Here is a 15,990-nt window from a genome sequence, read left to right on the forward strand (position 1 = left end):
TGCGCCTGCGCGCTCACGTGACTCGGCGCGACCAGTAACGCCTGCGCGCGCCGCGGCCCGCTCCCGCCTCGTCCCCTCCCGCCACGGGCCACGCCCCTGGTCGGGGCCACGCCTCCGCCACGCGCACGCGCGGACCGGCAGCTGTTATTCATTCATTACCGCAAACAATTTGTGTTAGGTACCTACGATACTTCCCCCGGTCTCGAAGTCGGGGAGGGGAGGCACCCCCCCAACTCCCTACAGGGACCTACTCACTCCCAGCTTCCACTCTGATCAGAGCTGGCACAGAGAAGCCGCGAAAGTTTTGTTTACTAGAATATAAAGGAGTTCCCTAGGACCCCGGCCGGGCCAGACAAGACTGCTGTGCAAAATGCTCTCTGCCTAAGCAGGTATCATCCTGCACCGAATACCTGGGCTCTGTCCGGCCTGTCTCCCTGCCAGGTTGGGAGCTCCTGGGTGCGGAGTTCATGGTCTAAGTTCCTCTCACTGAGTGCATTAACCAAACCCCGAAACATGTAGCTGAGGACTTAGTGTGTGCTCATGGATGTTTCTTGAGTGAATGAATAGGCAAGAATCCCAACATGATAGAAGAAATTAGTCACTGGCCAGACGAGCCCATTAACCTTAAGGGTGGTTCCTTTCTGCCTGCCCCTGGATCCCTTTGTCCTGAAGACTCGGCTCTGCCCAGAAACAGGTTTTTTTTGTTGTTGTTTTTTTTTTTTTTTTTAAGATTTTATTTATTTATTTATTTGACAGAGAGAGATTACAAGTAGGCAGAGAGAGAGAGGAGGAAGCAGGCTCCCTGCCGAGCAGAGAGCCTGATGCGGGACTCGATCCCAGGACCCTGAGATCATGACCCGAGCCAAAGGCAGCGGCTCAACCCACTGAGCCACCCAGGCGCCCCAAGAAACAGGTTTTTAAGGGCGCTAAAGGTTGTGTCCTGGGGCAACCATGTTGGCCTGGGAAGAAGCCAGAGCCCGGGAAAACGTTCAGAAGCCTCCAGGTCCCTTTCCCCGTAGCACCCGGCTCCCCAGTGTCTCTGGAACTTTGAAATGCTTCACCAGATCTTGGAGAAGCTCCTATTCAACCACTGAACTCTCTCTAGGTTTACAAAGGTTACGTTGTCTTTACCCCCTCTCTCTCAGAATGGCTGCATTAACAGGCTCTGGAGGAATATCTCATCTGCCACACCATCCTAGCTGCTTAATGTGGCCTGGCGATTCTGACCCAGACTGAGAATTCCAGGCCCAGAGACGAACTCCAACAGCCCAGCCTGACACAGAGGGTAGACCCCATTCCCACGTACTCCCGAAACTCCTCTGTCTCATAGAATTTCCTTCTATCAACCATCTTCAAGGATCTCCTCACCCCACACCCACCTCTGCTAAATTAAATTCAGCTCTACTGCTCTACTGAATTCCCTGCTCTACTAAATTCCCCTGTGCACACCAGGTCTTCTCCCGGGGCTGCACAGGTATCTAAGCTTACCTTCCTCGCCCTTAGACCTCTCCTAGACTCAAGGGATCGCTGGGACAGATGGAGCCTCACCAACCTCTGAATCTGCCTGCTCAGCGAGGCTCAGAGATGATGGAAGAGGCCCCAGTAGTCTGTCAGAATGAGGGAGAAGAGTCCAAATGCAAAGCAGCGGGGACAAGAGGCCACCTGTCTATCCAGTCCCTCTCCTGCAGTGAGTGTAATCAGAAGTCAGGAATAAGCCAGGCCTTGGCTGAGGAGACAAACTTCCAGGCTAGGTTTCTATGGACTGGTTGACTTAACCCAATGCTGCCCACATTCCTGGGTCTTGCCATCTCCTGAACTATGATTTTGTTCATACTTTCTTTTAATTGACACTTTTTCCCCCTAAATATGTTTTTAAATGTCACCTTACATCACACTGCAAACTGGAAACTTGCTATAAATAGCTTATTATAAAAAATAAGAGGGTGATGCCATTAAAGTACAAATTCAGGGGCGCCTGGGTAGTTCAGTTGAGTGGCTGCCTTCGGCTCAGGTCATGATCTCCAGGTCCTGGGATGGAGCCCCACATCGGGCTCCCAGCTTAGTGGGGTGTCTGCTTCTCTCTCTGCCTCTGCCTCTCCCCCTGCTCATGCTCTCTCTCTCAAATGAATAAATAAAATCTTAAAAAAATAAAGTACAAATTCAGTCATGCGGTACTGCCAACAGCTCTGAGCCCAAGACTTGCTCTCTCTTTTGCTAGAGTTAAGGGTCATTAAAGACTGCCTAGGGGAGTCTGGGTGGCTCAGTGGGTTAAAGCCTCTGCCTTTGGCTCAGGTCATGATCTCAGGGTCCTGGGATGGAGCATCACATCAGATTCTCTGCTCAGGGGGGAGCTTGCTTCCTCCTCTCTCTCTGCCTGCCTCTCTGCCTACTTATGATCTCTGTCAAATAAAATAAAATATTTTTTTAAAAAAGACTGCCTAGCACCAAACTGCAGTTTTCTCCTCACTATAATTAAAAGTATCAGAAGAGGGGCACCTGGGTGGCTCGGATGGTTAAGTGGTCAAGTGTCCGGCTCTTGGTTTTGGCTCAGGTCATGATCTCCGAGTCCTGGGATCCAGCCCCCCCGTCGAGCTCCCTGCTCAGCAGGAAATCTGCATGAGACCCCCCTCATTCCTCTCCCCAGCTCGTGTGCACATGCATTCTCTTTCTCTGTCTCAAATAAATAAATCTTTTTTTTAAGATTTTATTTATTTGTCAGAGAGAGAAAGAAGGGGCACAGGCAGGCAGAGTGGCAGGCAGAGGCAGAGGGAGAAGCAGGCTCCCTGCTTAGCAGGGAGCCAGATGTGGGACTTGATCCCAGGACGCTGGAGTCATGACCCGAACCCACTGCAGCTGCTTAACCGACTGAGCCACCCAGGCATCAAAAGTAAATACATCTTTAACAAAAATAAAAGTGTTAGAAGAGATTTGCAAAGGATCTTTTTTCGGCACATCCTGGGGCCTCAGCACTGTCTCCAGGGACAGCATATTCCAAAGTCAGCCCGTGAGAGGTGGGTGCCAGAAATGCATGGCATAAAAAGCTACAGAAGGTTAGAAGGACCCTGATTGCCAGCCGAGCGAGGCACTTGGGTATGAACCTGTTCTGCAGGCCCCCAGAAGCCTGCAGAGGCCTACTCATCTATCCGTCTGCCTCTCTCCTGCCCCTCTGCCCCTCAGTTACAGGGCTCCAAGCATGGCTCAGCGGCTCTGCGTCTCCTCCCCCCGGGCCGCATAGTTTCCAGCCTTCAGGCCTTTGCCCTTTGCTGTTCCTCCCAGCCCAGTGGCCAGACTGGCTTCCCCATTATCTACCTAGGGCAGAAAGGGTTTTCCTCCCTCTACGGGTGACCCCACAGTCAGTCACGCAGCAAACGAGAAAACACCAGACACTGTGCTGAGCCCATCAGGGATGTGTGGCCTTGGGTGAGAAACCCACTGCTCTGAGCCTCTGTTTGCTTATCTGCAAATGGGATTCACAAGAGAGCCCCGGAACCCACCTTTTGGATCTGCTCTGAGTAATAACTGTGGCTCCATGGAGTGAACCCTCAAATGTAGAAAGCTCAGAAAGAGCTCAAGAAGTGGATGCCTCTGCTAGCATGACTGTATTCTGCTGCTTTTATGCAGAATGCTCGGCACTAGACCTGTGTGGCCCCGGGGATCAACCCTAACTCTACTTCCTAGAGCCTTGGGGCCTCAGACAAAAGCTTCCCTGCTCTGAGCCTCGGTCTTCTCTGTAAAATGGGGGTAAGAGCCATTCCTGCCGCTAAGGATGGGCAGAGGGAAGACACCTATGAAGACTCAGACACAGGTCACCCTCGCTAAGTACAGACATTAGTGATTTGGAGTGTGAAAGGGCCCGGCATGATAACTGGACCGCTCTAGATGCAAAATAGATGGAAACTGTTCTTCTTACGTGTATTTACTTGAAATCATTATATGACCCTGCCACCACCTGCTCTTTGCTCAAAAACTCCGGCTTTGTGTCTTCCGGGCGTACACAACAGATCCCTCAAAACCAGCTAAGTGAGGGTCCATTGTGTTTCTTTAGCCTGAAGCCCTGTAGGTCCCAGGTGCCTCCCTTCAAGGCCTCGGCTCAGAAATGTAACTGACAAGTCCATTTTGTCCAGCAAGGGCTCCTTTTATTCATTCAGGGTGGGTTTTTGAAACGCAGTGCAACTTTATAAAGTCAAGGGGTGCCAGGAAAGCGAGCCTGCCAGGTGCAGAGAAGTGCAAGAAGCTTGCGGAACCTCCCAGCCCCGTGGGCGCCCTGGTTCACCTATGGCCATGGCTGCTGGCCCCTAGGGGGCCGGGTGGACCTCAGAACGAGATCAGGGTGCCTGCTCTGTCCGAAGCTCAGGACCACGTCCATCTGTTCTCATGTACCACAGTGTGCAAAACAACTGGAGAATGTCTTCATGTGGGATCACAGAAATCAGCTCCGCTTGGTGTCTCTTGGCCTAAGAAGCATTCCGGCCGTGCAGGAAAGGTCGGGCAATTTCATCCTTCCAAATACCAGGGCATCACCAGCTGCCTCTGGCCCTGCCAGCCCAGCCTTCACACTGGTGTCTCGTCTGCCACCTTCTTCAGGAGTCCAGCTGCCAGTGAGGAGTGCTGTGTGCCCTCAGAGCCGTCTGCATCACGGATCTTCAGGCGAACTTTCTGGTTGGTCCTTCTCCACTCTGAGTACAGCTGGCAGTGGTAGCGGAAGGAGACCTGCAGGGCAGCGGGGAGTGGGGGACGAATGCCAGACTCTGGTCTCCGCCCCCAGGGGAGGGAAGGTGAGCCCAGGTGGCACCTGCTTTGGCCCAAACCAGGGCCGGGCTCCTGCTTCCAGAAACAGAGACTGCATTCATACATTTCTCATTCGGACTACGTACACACACCCGTTCACTCTCCAGGGAAAACTCCCCACTGGCATTTGGGACCCTATAAAGGGCAGGGGTCAGCGGCACGGAGCAAGGAGTTCCCTTTCTGTTTGTCTTAGAGTGGGACTGAAGTGGGACAGCTTCTTGGAAGGGTTTAAATGTCACCGGGTCAGAGAACTGCCCGAACTTGGAAGCCAGCAAGAAGTCCTTCAGGAGATGAGTGGACAGATAGGGACATCCAGACAAGGGAAGATTAGTCAGTGCTAAAAAGAAATGAGCTCTCTGGCCGTGAAAAGACATGGAAGAACCTCAGATGCAGGTTACTAGGGAAAGAACCCAGTCTGGAAGGCTACACACTATCTGATTCCAACTCTGACATTCTATAAGGATGAAACTATGGAGACGACACAAAGACCAGTGGTGCCAGGAGCTGGAGGGTGGGGGGCAGGGACGAACAGATGGAGCCCAGAGGACTTTTAGGGCAGTGGAATTACTATGTAGGTTACCATAATGGTGGCTACATTCATCCTCCATCTGTCCAAACCCCAGAGAATGTACAGCACCAAGTATGAACCGTAATGGAAGCCACGGGCTCTAGAGGACAGTGATGTGTCAATGTAGGTCCCTCTGTTGTAACAAAGGGGCCCCTCTGGTGGCACACTGATGGGGTGGCACAGGATGGGGTTGGGGGTATACGACAACTCTGTGTACCCTCTTCTCAGTTTCACTGTGAACCTGAAACTGACCCAACAGAGTCTATAAAAAAAATATTTTTTAAACCAATGTCAGTGGTTCGTAGTCTTTGATCACAAGAAGGCATTTGCACAGGTGGTGCTCAATGCACTGTTCATAACAGCAAAAAAAAAAAAAAAAAAAAAAAGAAGGGGAAGAAAACATGAGAAAGAATCCCGGTGTCCATCAAAAGGGATTAGTTAAATAAATACTGTACATCCAGACCATGAATAACTGTTGGGTGACTGCCTTTTCTTTTTAAAGGACGTTAGCAAAGTGAAAGCAAGCAGACTATGAAGCCGTAGGTATGGTTTCATGCTGTTTGCATTAAAAAAAAAAAAAACTGTTAATGGATACCCACTACTTTTGGAGCAGGGATCGCGCCCACAGCTAGACAACAGTGGTTATCCTTAAGAGGGGAGACTGGGGGCTCCTCTCCAGGCGGGGGTCCTAATGGCTGCCAGTCCAGTCCCTCTCGAACCCAGTGGACTTCCCTCTTCACGTCTTTCGCTTCCTGTCTGTCTGTCCTTCTGCTTCTCCTGCTCTTTCCCTCGCGCTCTTCTGGGCTCACTCTTCCTCTCCTCCTCCTGCCCTCCCTGTCCCCTGACCCCAGCTGGTCCTGCTGGGCTTGTGGAAGGCCAGACCTATGCCCGACACCGCCGGTCAGGCGTCCTCATCTTTCAGGAGCCGAGCTCACACCTGACTCGTGGCTTCCCTGGCCCTTGGTCGGGCTCAGAATGTGGAGCTCCATGAGATGCCAGGAATTGCTTCGCCCCGGGCAGAGGCACAGCGAGGCGGAGGGAGCCAGGGAGGCCCCCAAGCCATTGCCCAAACCCCTGGCCTGCCTGCCCTGAACCAGAGACCCCCAGATGCCTCCAGCCGGCAGCCACTCACCAGCGTCCAGAGGACATAGATGGTAAACAGGGCAATGGTGAGCGCGATGAGCCCCACGGCCTCGAGCCGGCTGTGGAGCCGGAGGTGGTCCTGGGCGCCGCGCAGGCACAGCCAGCCCGAGATGGCAGCCAGCGGCGTGATGAACAGGAAGCATACCATGTCACAGCACAGCGTCCGCTTCTCTGTCCGAGGCCCTGGGTCCTTCAGCCACTGCAGGGGGGTGCGGGGAGGAGCTGCTGAAGTGGGCTTCATATGGCCCTCCCATGAGACCCCCGGCCTAGGGATGGGGCGCGGGACATCCAGGCATTGCGTCTCTGCCTGCAGACCCGGCAAGGCGCTGGGTGGGTCCTGCGGGACCAGCGTCCCCCCCACCCCGGGTGTTTCCCTCTGTCCTCTCCTTCCTTCACATATTTACTGAGCCTACAATGAGCTCCCGGGCCCTGCTAGGTGCCCCCATTGTACAGATGGGGGAACTGAGAGCGCACAGAGGGACGGACACATTTGTGCCAGCCCACACCACTAGTCACACAACTAATCACCCACAGAGCCAGGACTGCAAGCTGGGGAGCAGGGGGGTCTGGCTGCAGGGCCCGTGCACCCGTGGATGCTGTGCTCCACAGCCCGCCGCAGAGGAAGGAGCGAGAGAAGTGGGCTTCACTGATGATAATTCGGGTGAGCAGAACAGAAGGGTCCCTGCCCTTCTGGAGCTCCTGAGCTGGTGCAAGAGGTATGAAATGGGGTGCATGGTTGGGGAGGGGATGGCCTTGCTGAGGAGGGGACCATGAGTTGAACCGAATGAGCAGAAGCAGCCACATGAAGAACAGGGCGGGGGGTGTGTGGGGGGACGACACCCCAGGCAGCAGAGCAGCAAATATGGGGCCCTGATTCGGGAGTGTGTGGCCTGGGCAGAGTACAGCAGGGAGGAGGCCCGTGTGGCTGGACGGCAGGGCAAAGGGAGAGGGGTGCTGCCTCTCCTACACCTCACTCTTCTCCTAGATCCCACCCCCAGGGCCCCCCCCACTGTCCCCCTGGGCGGGCCAGGGGCCTTTCTAAGTCAGGCCCAGAGGAGTCCAGAGGGCATCCATGCAGCCAGCAGAGCTCTGGGGGGCAGTGCAGCACCCACCACACCCGAGAATGCTGATCTCAGTCCTGACCCATGCCACTCAGGCTGAGGTCTAAGCTCCTGGGCAGAGCCCACAAAGCCCGGAGTAGCTGCCACGGTCGTCTCTGGTAACTCGCTCCACTCCAGCCACCCAGACTTCAACAGGAATGCTAAACTCTTCCTGGCCTCAGGGCCTTTGCACTTGTGCACTCTGCCAGGACAGCCCTTCCCCAGGTTGGGTCCTTGGCATTACTAACTCCTCATTCTTCAGGTCTCAACTTTAGGGGTGACTGAACAGGGAGCGGGCACAGGGTCTCGGGCCTGGTTCCCCACCCCCACTACCATAGGGGGAGGTGGTGGGGAAGGAGGTCGACTCTATAGAGAAGGATATTCCTGGGCAGTCCCCTCCTCCGGCCCTAGGCCTGTCTGCCTTCCCTCTGCCCGCTCCAACCTGGGGCTCCCAAGCATACCTCTGTGAGGGGTCGGGGCCGCTTCTCCACTGCAAACTCCGTGTGGCACAGCTCACAGTAGCTGGTGTTGGACGAGGAAAGCCACCTCTCCAGACAGCTCTTGTGAACGGCACCCAGCGTGCCAGTGCAACCACATGGAGAGAGCAGGCTCTCCCCATTTGCTCCCTCGTGGCAGATCCGGCAGAAGGGACCATCGCTAGACACAGAGACAGAGCACATGACTAATAAGCAAGCCTCCTGCCTATGCCTGCTCCGCCACCCACTGGATCACAGGCTCAGCATTGCCCCTATGCTGCCACTTGGCAAACTCCTACTCATCCTTCAACGCCCAGCTCCAGACCTCCTTTCCTTGGTAAAACTCTCCCAAATTCCCAAAACTGTAGCCATGTGCTCCCTCCCTGGGTTCCTGTGGCCCATTTCTGGCCCAGGGTAAGCACCTCTTATACACGCCCATCTAACGTCTGCTCCTCCTTTTCCTGAAATACTCCCTTAACTGTTCTGGGCAACCAACAATGCTTAGTCCTTGAGGACTAGAGCAGAGCTGACAACACTCCTGATGACCTCAGGCCTGACCGGTTAGAACACCACACACCCCTGGTCACCGGGACTGATTCAGGGAAAGGCATGTGCGAAGCAATCGGAGTCACTGTGAATTAATTCCTGAAATTCTTCCCACCCCCACACCCTCCAATTCCAGAACTAGAGACAGCAAGGCTGATGTAAGTCAGGAGCTGATGGCAGCGTCTGGTCCCCACGTGGAGTCTGTGAATGGTGCCAAACAGAGAAAAGCAGAGCCAAGCAACAGGGAAAGACAGATTCTCAAGGACACCACCACAGGCTCTGGATCTAGCCACACCTGAAGGCCACGCTACCTGAGAAACCTGTGCATCCAAAGAGAGTAGTTCCCCTGCTCTTATGTTTTAGGGGGGCTCAGAAGACATAACAAACATCCACAGGAAGCCGCTTCAGGGAAGCCTCAGCCCCAGCCTGGTCTCTGGGGATACCGGGTCCTTCCTGGGGCAGCTCAGGGCTGGGGGTGTGGCCTCGGTGGGCTCAGAGGTTGTCCAGCACATGAGTCATTGTTTTCCAGACATTTCTGCCCAGAGAGTGGACTGCAGGAACACTCAAAGGAGGCAGACCAGGAGGGCTGCTTCCCAGATGACAGCAGTTTCCCCTCAGAAACTATTTTCTATCCTCTCCTCAGCGTCTTCTGCTATGGGGCTTTGAAGCCAAAGCCACGCGCGGACCCGTCACGGCTACCTTCTGCCGTCCTCCACCGTGTCCAAGGCTGTACGGGGCTCCACCCTGATCCCATAACGCCCCCGCCCAGAGTTAGCAGGAAAGGAATCCCTGCTCCGGAAGCCAACCCCGGGAAGTGGAAGGGACGAGAACTTTGAGGAAGAGCCATGTCAGTTTGGGGTTTGTCCCAGGGAACCCTACTTTTTTTGGAAAAGCCACTTCAGAGAAAACAAGACAAAATGAAACCTGACTTCTTGCGGAGCACTTGTTAAGGACCGGTCCCTGTTCCAAGTGCAGCACGTGGACGACTCTGTTACTCTCCCAGGGAACCTGCGAGGAAGGTGCTCTTTTGCCCTCCTTTCACGGATGGGGAAACTGAGGCCCCAAGGGGTGACCCCGTGTGCGTGAACTCACACTGCTAGTAGCCCGCGAAGCCGGGGTGTGAACCCAGGACGTCTTGCTCTGGGGCCCCCTTACGGCCTATACCATGCTGCCTGCTCCAGGAGGCAGAACAAGAGAAATGGACTTCACTCATGAAATTCTGGCAGGTTAATAGCGCAAACGGCACAGATGAGAAGGAAATGGGCCAGGGGTGGAGGTGGGGAGCCTCAGTGGGGCTGCCCAGGGCACACTCCAAGAGCAAGAGAAAGGAGAGTGTGGGCAAGGAAGCTGGCAGAAGCCACGGGGAAGAGGCAGCAGGGGAAGGGTCAGGGCTGCAGAAATGCTCTGGGAAGCTTCGAGGACGGCCCGGGCTCGCTCTGGCACTGGTGGGCAGAGCGCCAAAGGCTGAAGGATGAGAACACTGCGGGCAAACAGCAGCCTTCTCTCGGGGAGGGTGGATCTGCCCGGGTCCTCAGCCTCATCAGCGGGTTTGGGATGAGCAGGATCAAAACTCAGAGGGGAGGGGCCCGTGGCTGGCTCAGCCTGCAGAGGCTGTGACTCTTGATCTTGGGGTCATGAGTTCCAGCCCCGTGCTGGGGACAGATGACTTTAAAAAGAAAGGAAAAAAAAAAAAAAATTCAGAGGGGAGGAGCCATGAGCAAAGAGGCCAAGAAGCAGATAGAGAGGGCCTAGTGGTCTCGGGGGCATGGCTGTCCTGACCATCCGTGGGGTCACAAAGGGACTCTCTGCTCCCTGCCACTTGTCCTGTTTCTGAGGACTGCAAGACTTGTTGGTGGGACTGAACGAGCTTCCCCCCTTCCAACCCCAGCAGGAGCCCTAGGTTTAAGCCTCAGCAATGCTCAGGGACACAAGCAGGTATCAGCCTCCCTCTGGGCCTTGGTTTTCCCAGGTGTCAGAAGGGAACGGTAGGGAAGTGGGGATGGCACTTAGTGCCCCTCAGACGCCCCACGTAGGGAGACCCTCCTAGCTTTGGTCAGCCTCTTCCCAGGCCCCCTACCCCACCAAATGTCCCCTCGCTCCCAGCCTGGCTTACCCGGCACAGACTCTGTCTTGCCTTCAAGAGCACTGACAGGGATGAGGGCATAAAACCCCACACCCCAGAGGAGGCCTAGGAGACCCGCCATATCATCTGGGCTTGAGTGAGGCTTCCTGGAGGAAGTGACGCCCGGCAAAGACTTGGAGGGTGAATGGCAGTGAGCTCCCTCCAAAGCACTTCGAGGTCTCCCAGGGGCTTCTTTTGATGTTGGAATGAACAGCTTATGACTTAATTCTGACACAAGCCACAACACGAGTGAATCCCAATGACGCAAAGCTCGGTGAAACAAGCTGGTCGCAGAAAGATGAATACTGTGGACTCCCAGGAGCTCCCTGGAGGAGTCCCATTCACAGAGACAGAGAGGCGATGGTGGGCACAGGGTGGGGGAGGGGGCAGGGAGTTCGTGCTTCAGGGCGACAGAGGTTCAGTTTGGGAAGACGAGAAAGTTCTAGAGACGGGTGGTAGTGGGCGGCTGCCCAACAGTGTGAGGTTACACTGGCACACCTTAGATTATCTATATTTTACCATAATGAAAAAAAAAAACACAAAAAACAAAAAACCTGGAAAAGAACTTAGGAATGAAATCTCAGCAGATAAACCTAATGGCAACGCCAGAACACTTGAAAAATTAAAAAGAAAAAGACATCCCCCAGAGTCTCGTTCTCTTAGCCAAGCTAGCGGCTGTTTTAAATCCAAATGAGGGAAAACAGATTCCGATTTGTGTCTGAAATCTGAACGAGTTAAAATGGATTCAGATTCAGATTTGAAGGGTTTACTTCAAGCTCTTTTCCTTGGAAGTGATGACAGATTGGCGAACCAGGCAGGCGTAGCTCACAGGGGGTCTGGAAGGCCCACACTGGGGCTTAACTACTTTTATCAAAGGCAGATGAGGTGGCAAACCCGTGGACAGACACCGGAGGTGGACCACATGGCAAGGGACTCTCGGAACAATGCAATGAGGAAGGTGTCCTCATCTCCAAGAGACTAGGGTAAAGGAACTTGTCCAGGGTCCCAGAAGGAGGGGGCTGCCGGGCAGGATTTGACCCCTGGTGCTGTGAATCCTCAGCCTGCACCGTGAATCGCTCCCTTATCATGTTTCTCCAAACTAGGAGCTGCTCCCCACGGTCTAATCTCCAGATTTCACCCAGCAACCTGGGATTTCTGTTTTTCCTGGAGAACCGGACCCGGCCAGCCAGGCCTCTGTGTCTGCAGGGCAGTTAAGACTGAGGCCCCTTTCTCTGGCTTGTTTGCCTCCCTGGACCCTCTAGACAACTGGATTTCTGACCGCAGACCGGGAGAAAATCGCTTGGCCCAGGGAGTAAAGCGAGTGACAGCAAAGAGCCCTGCTTGGTTGCCACTCACCTGGACGTATCCAAGGCTCGGATGACAGTTGAGAGGAGCAGGCCATCCCTTGAAGTCACCTGCGCCACGTACTGGGGTGGCCCGAGGCCAGTGGCCTCCACGACCTTGGAGAAGGCAGGGCTGCCAGAGCAGTCACACAGCGAGCCAGGGAGGTGGCAGCAGTCACCCGTCGTCATGGCCACAAGGAGCCCTGTGTCCTCAGGGCCCGAGGCCCATGGTCCCAGGAGCCTGGGGAGAGGCCGGCAGGGAGGTTAAGGGCAAGGTTAAGGGAGGTTAAGGTTATCAAGCCAAATACCAACTGGCATTCGAATCCAGGTCTCGGAGCCTCAGTCGCCCAATCTGTAAAATGGGGGATTCAATGGGATGCTACTTGCAACTCAGCCCAGGCCTGATGCACAGGAGGGGGCCTCCTGAGAAAGGCCAGCCAGGTCCAGCCCTCAAGGCTTGGAGGCCACCCCCAGCACCACGTCTCCAGACATGGTGAGAGCCCCGAACAGGTACTGAGTGCCTGCTGTGTGCCAGGCTCTCTGCTTGGGGCTTTCCTGGGCTAGAACCATGCCCGCCAACAACCTAGACACTTGTTCTCCATGGCCTGGATTTCTGGGGCTGGGCTCAGAGCATGTGAGCCTGCCTTGGAGTGGGACAGAACCGAGCTAGAAACCTGGCCGAACAGACCAGGACAGGACATCATCTGATACCTCCTTGACTCGTCAGGCCATCAGGAAAATGGTGCAGGCTGGGGGGCTCTCGGCAGCCTCTGTTCCTGATGGAGCAGGTGCTCCAAGACATGCCCATGTCCTCGTGGAGAAGCAGTGGAAGATGACCAGAGACTTAGGGAGCAACCTCAAGTCTGCTCTGGGTGGGGGGACCTCAGCAATATTCTTCGCCCTACCCCCTACCTAGGGTCTGCTCCACCAAAAGGAACCCTTGGCAGCCTTCACCCCCAACCCAGAAGGAGCCAGTAAGACTTTGTGTGTTTCCCTTGAGAACTTCCTGGAAGTAACAGAGGCAGCAGCAAACCTAGAGCCAGGGTCCCTGGGCTGAGTCTGTCTTATCCTCCAGGAGCCTCTGTCTCCAAGAGCTACAGTCCAGAGACGCCAGCAAACTCACCCCCCGGGCAGATTTTACCAACCCCTGCTGGCCAAATCTGACCCCTAAGAGAGAAGGGGAAAAGCCAGCCTAAGTGATTCACTAACTCTTTGCACCAAGGCCATGATCTGGCAATGATCAGTACCGTCTGAACAGTTCAGCCAGAAGCCTTCCTGGCCCACCGTGCCCTTCGGAGCCTCCACAATTGGGTCATTGCCAGCCAGATAAGCAGATATCAGCCCCGAGGCAGGAGAAGCGGGGAGGAAGACTGCACGGCCCAGATAACATCCTCAGGGCAGCAGTGGCAGGAGCTTGGCGTGTTGTGTACGCGGCTGTCCCTCCCGAGCAACTTCCGGCTCAGAGGTCAACAGGGAAGCCTCTGGGCTCTCCAATAGAATGTACGAAGTGGGGACTCCATTCTTCCCACCCCCCAAGCATCAGCCCTAACCTTACTGCAGAGAATTGGGCGCTCCAAAGATCATCACAGCTCCTGTATATTGAGTTCTGCCATTTCTGTTCCTGGGAGTCGGGGAGGGAACTCACCAGTAAATCTGCTAAAGCAAGGACTGAAAATCACCAGAATTACGACAGCAACCACAGTTCATTAAGGACTACCGCAGGCTGAGTATGAGAAGCTCGCTGAATGCTAAACTCTAAACACTTGCCCTAAGTGTCCCCTTCAAAGATCACCTGCCCGGAGAGGCCCTCTTCCATGACCACACTGGCCAAAGTGCCATTGGTGACCACATTATTGTGTTCATGGAATGTGCCCCTCCCTGAAGCGCTCTTATTTCTTCACCCCCGGTGAGCTCTGGGAAGGGGGGACTGGGTTGGACGTGCCCTCTGCCGTCGCTGGCACAAAGTTGTTGCGTTTCATTTCTCAGCCCCTACTCTCTGTAAGAGCAAGGGGGGAGAAGAACCCTCCTAACCCCCACACCTTGATCTTCCAGGGCCCGTGGTGGGAATCAGGGATGTCTGGAGGCCAGAGGTTTGCACAAACCACAGAAGCTGGGGCTTGAAGGGAGCCAGACTCAAGGCTGGACTCAGCTCTGGGGCTGCTGGGCTGGGCGAGTGAGCCGATGCCTCAAGTGAACTTGGCCCAGTGCCTGGGGGATAAATTTCACTGAGTCTTCACAACTAATCTGTGACACAAGTCTAGTAATTACCCCCATTTGATGGGTGAGGAGACCGAGGCTCAGAGAGGGGCAGCTACTTGCCCAAGATCACACCATGAAGAAGGGACCGTAGCAAGATCTGAACTTAGTCCAGTGAGTGGCTCTGGGACTCCAAAGACCTGGATTCCTTCAAGTCTTGATTCTGTCACTGATGCTGTGTGTCCAGGGACAAGCCACTTTGCCTCTCTGGGCCTCATCCTTCTCTTTTGTCAAGTAAGTTAAGATGGAGCTGGTGGACTGTGCTGAAGGACTTCTTGAGAAGGAGCCCTGAGGCTCAATTCCCCCAGCAAAGCCTGTCCTTGTCTAGGCCCACGGAGGTTGGGTGTGGGGGGCGCTGGGGAAATGCAACCTGCTCAGCCTCGTTTCCCTCGGAGGAAGAAACTATAGGGAGAGGAGTCAGAGGGCCGTAAGGGTGCCTAGGCCCGCCAACGGCTTCACTCTCTGGGCCTCAGTTTTCTCATCTGTAAAATGGAGGTCATAACAAAACCCAGTTCATTCACCCCTAATTACTAAGAAGTCAGTAAATATTAGCTCTTCTTCACAGTTATTGTCATCAGCTTACAGAGCTATTAGAGGCTTTGAGGACACAAGCCACGGTCAGTGCTTGGCACACAGTAAGTGCGCAGTAAATGCTGCTCTTATTTTTAGAAGAAATGTGGAGCCTGTGAAATGCATTCATTCCTCTTCGCTCACCGGAGAGAGGCTCCTGGGGGTCCTTCAGTCCCTGCATGGCCCCGCGCTGGAGGCCAGGCTGAAGCCCAGCTCTGCCCTCTTTTGCTGTATGGCCCCAAGGGAAAAGACCTCTGTGCCTCGATTTCTTCATTTGTGTAACAGGGAACATTTCTAGTACTTCCACCTATTCTGGTCCCTAGAAGACTAAATAAGCGAATCGTATAAATTCTGGCTCCCCTGGTCTGAGCACCCACTAACAGCCAGGCAGTCCGCTAAGCAAGTCCTTTGTAGACAGTACGTGGGTCACTGTAATACTTACTATCTTCCCGGCAGAGCCGCGCTGGGAAGGAGGCTGGGGAAGGCGCTTCCGGACAGCCTCCCGTGTGCGAGGGTCTTTCCTCGTCCGCCACCTTCTGAATTCTCCCAACAAGCGCCACCGGGTGGGCGCTGGGACGACCCGGTTTCACAGAAGGGGAAACCGAGGCTCGGAGAGGCACCTACTGTGTGCCGGGCCTCGGGGACCTCCCGCCGTGCTCGAGACGGGAACTGCGATCCCCCGTTCCGGGGAAGGCTGAGGCCGAGGGTCTGAGCCTGAGCGTCCCGCTCGAGAGCCAGGTTCGGGCCTCGAACCCGGGGGCGGCCCGCGGACCCGCGCTCCCCCCTACCCGCCCGTGCCTACCTGACCCGCGGCCGGGCCGGGCGGCCGCGCAGGCCCCTCCTCTAGCCCCGGCCCCGGTCCCGGCCCGGCCGGTCCCGTCAGCGCCGCTAGCTCCGCTCCGGCCGGCACCTGCGTCCGGACACCGCCCGCCGAGCCGACGGTGCCACGGGCCAATGGCTACTGCCTCTCGCCCGCACTAGCCAATCCCCGTGCACGTCCCGCCCTGGAAGGCGGGGCCGGAGGCGACAGGGACGTCCTGGGCCGCACAGGCCCCGCGGCGCCGCAGCTGCTGGCTCC

At 55.4% G+C, this 15,990-nt stretch overlaps 1 protein-coding gene across 2 annotated transcripts; it reads right to left on the minus strand.

Moving 5' to 3' along the window:
- Positions 1–4,114: 4,114 nt before the first annotated feature.
- Positions 4,115–15,859, minus strand: MARCHF2 (membrane associated ring-CH-type finger 2). 2 transcript variants are annotated; one of them, XM_059159753.1, is made up of 5 exons: positions 15,715–15,859; positions 12,100–12,327; positions 8,061–8,256; positions 6,489–6,698; positions 4,115–4,710 (listed from the first exon to the last, which is right to left on the minus strand). In XM_059159753.1, exons 2-5 carry the CDS (start codon positions 12,273–12,275, stop codon positions 4,552–4,554), a joined length of 741 nt encoding a protein of 246 aa, XP_059015736.1. In that variant the 5' UTR covers positions 12,276–12,327; positions 15,715–15,859; the 3' UTR covers positions 4,115–4,551. The 2 variants fall into 2 exon arrangements, with proteins under 2 accessions (XP_059015736.1, XP_059015738.1); XM_059159755.1 differs by lacking the exon at positions 15,715–15,859 and adding an exon at positions 15,355–15,702.
- Positions 15,860–15,990: the final 131 nt, after the last annotated feature.

This window comes from Mustela lutreola, chromosome 2 (genome assembly GCF_030435805.1).
Source record: "Mustela lutreola isolate mMusLut2 chromosome 2, mMusLut2.pri, whole genome shotgun sequence".
Lineage (NCBI taxonomy): Eukaryota > Metazoa > Chordata > Mammalia > Carnivora > Mustelidae > Mustela > Mustela lutreola.

Excerpts from the sequence above, each read along its gene's own strand:
- MARCHF2 (XM_059159753.1), bottom strand. The coding sequence starts at position 12,275 with ATGACGACGGGTGACTGCTGCCACCTCCCTGGCTCGCTGTGTGACTGC. Across the intron at positions 8,257-12,099 it reads CGAGCCTTGGATACGTCCAG|CGATGGTCCCTTCTGCCGGA; the intron begins GTGAGTGGCAAC and ends CTCTGTGTCTAG. Across the intron at positions 4,711-6,488 it reads TCTATGTCCTCTGGACGCTG|GTCTCCTTCCGCTACCACTG; the intron begins GTGAGTGGCTGC and ends GCTGCCCTGCAG.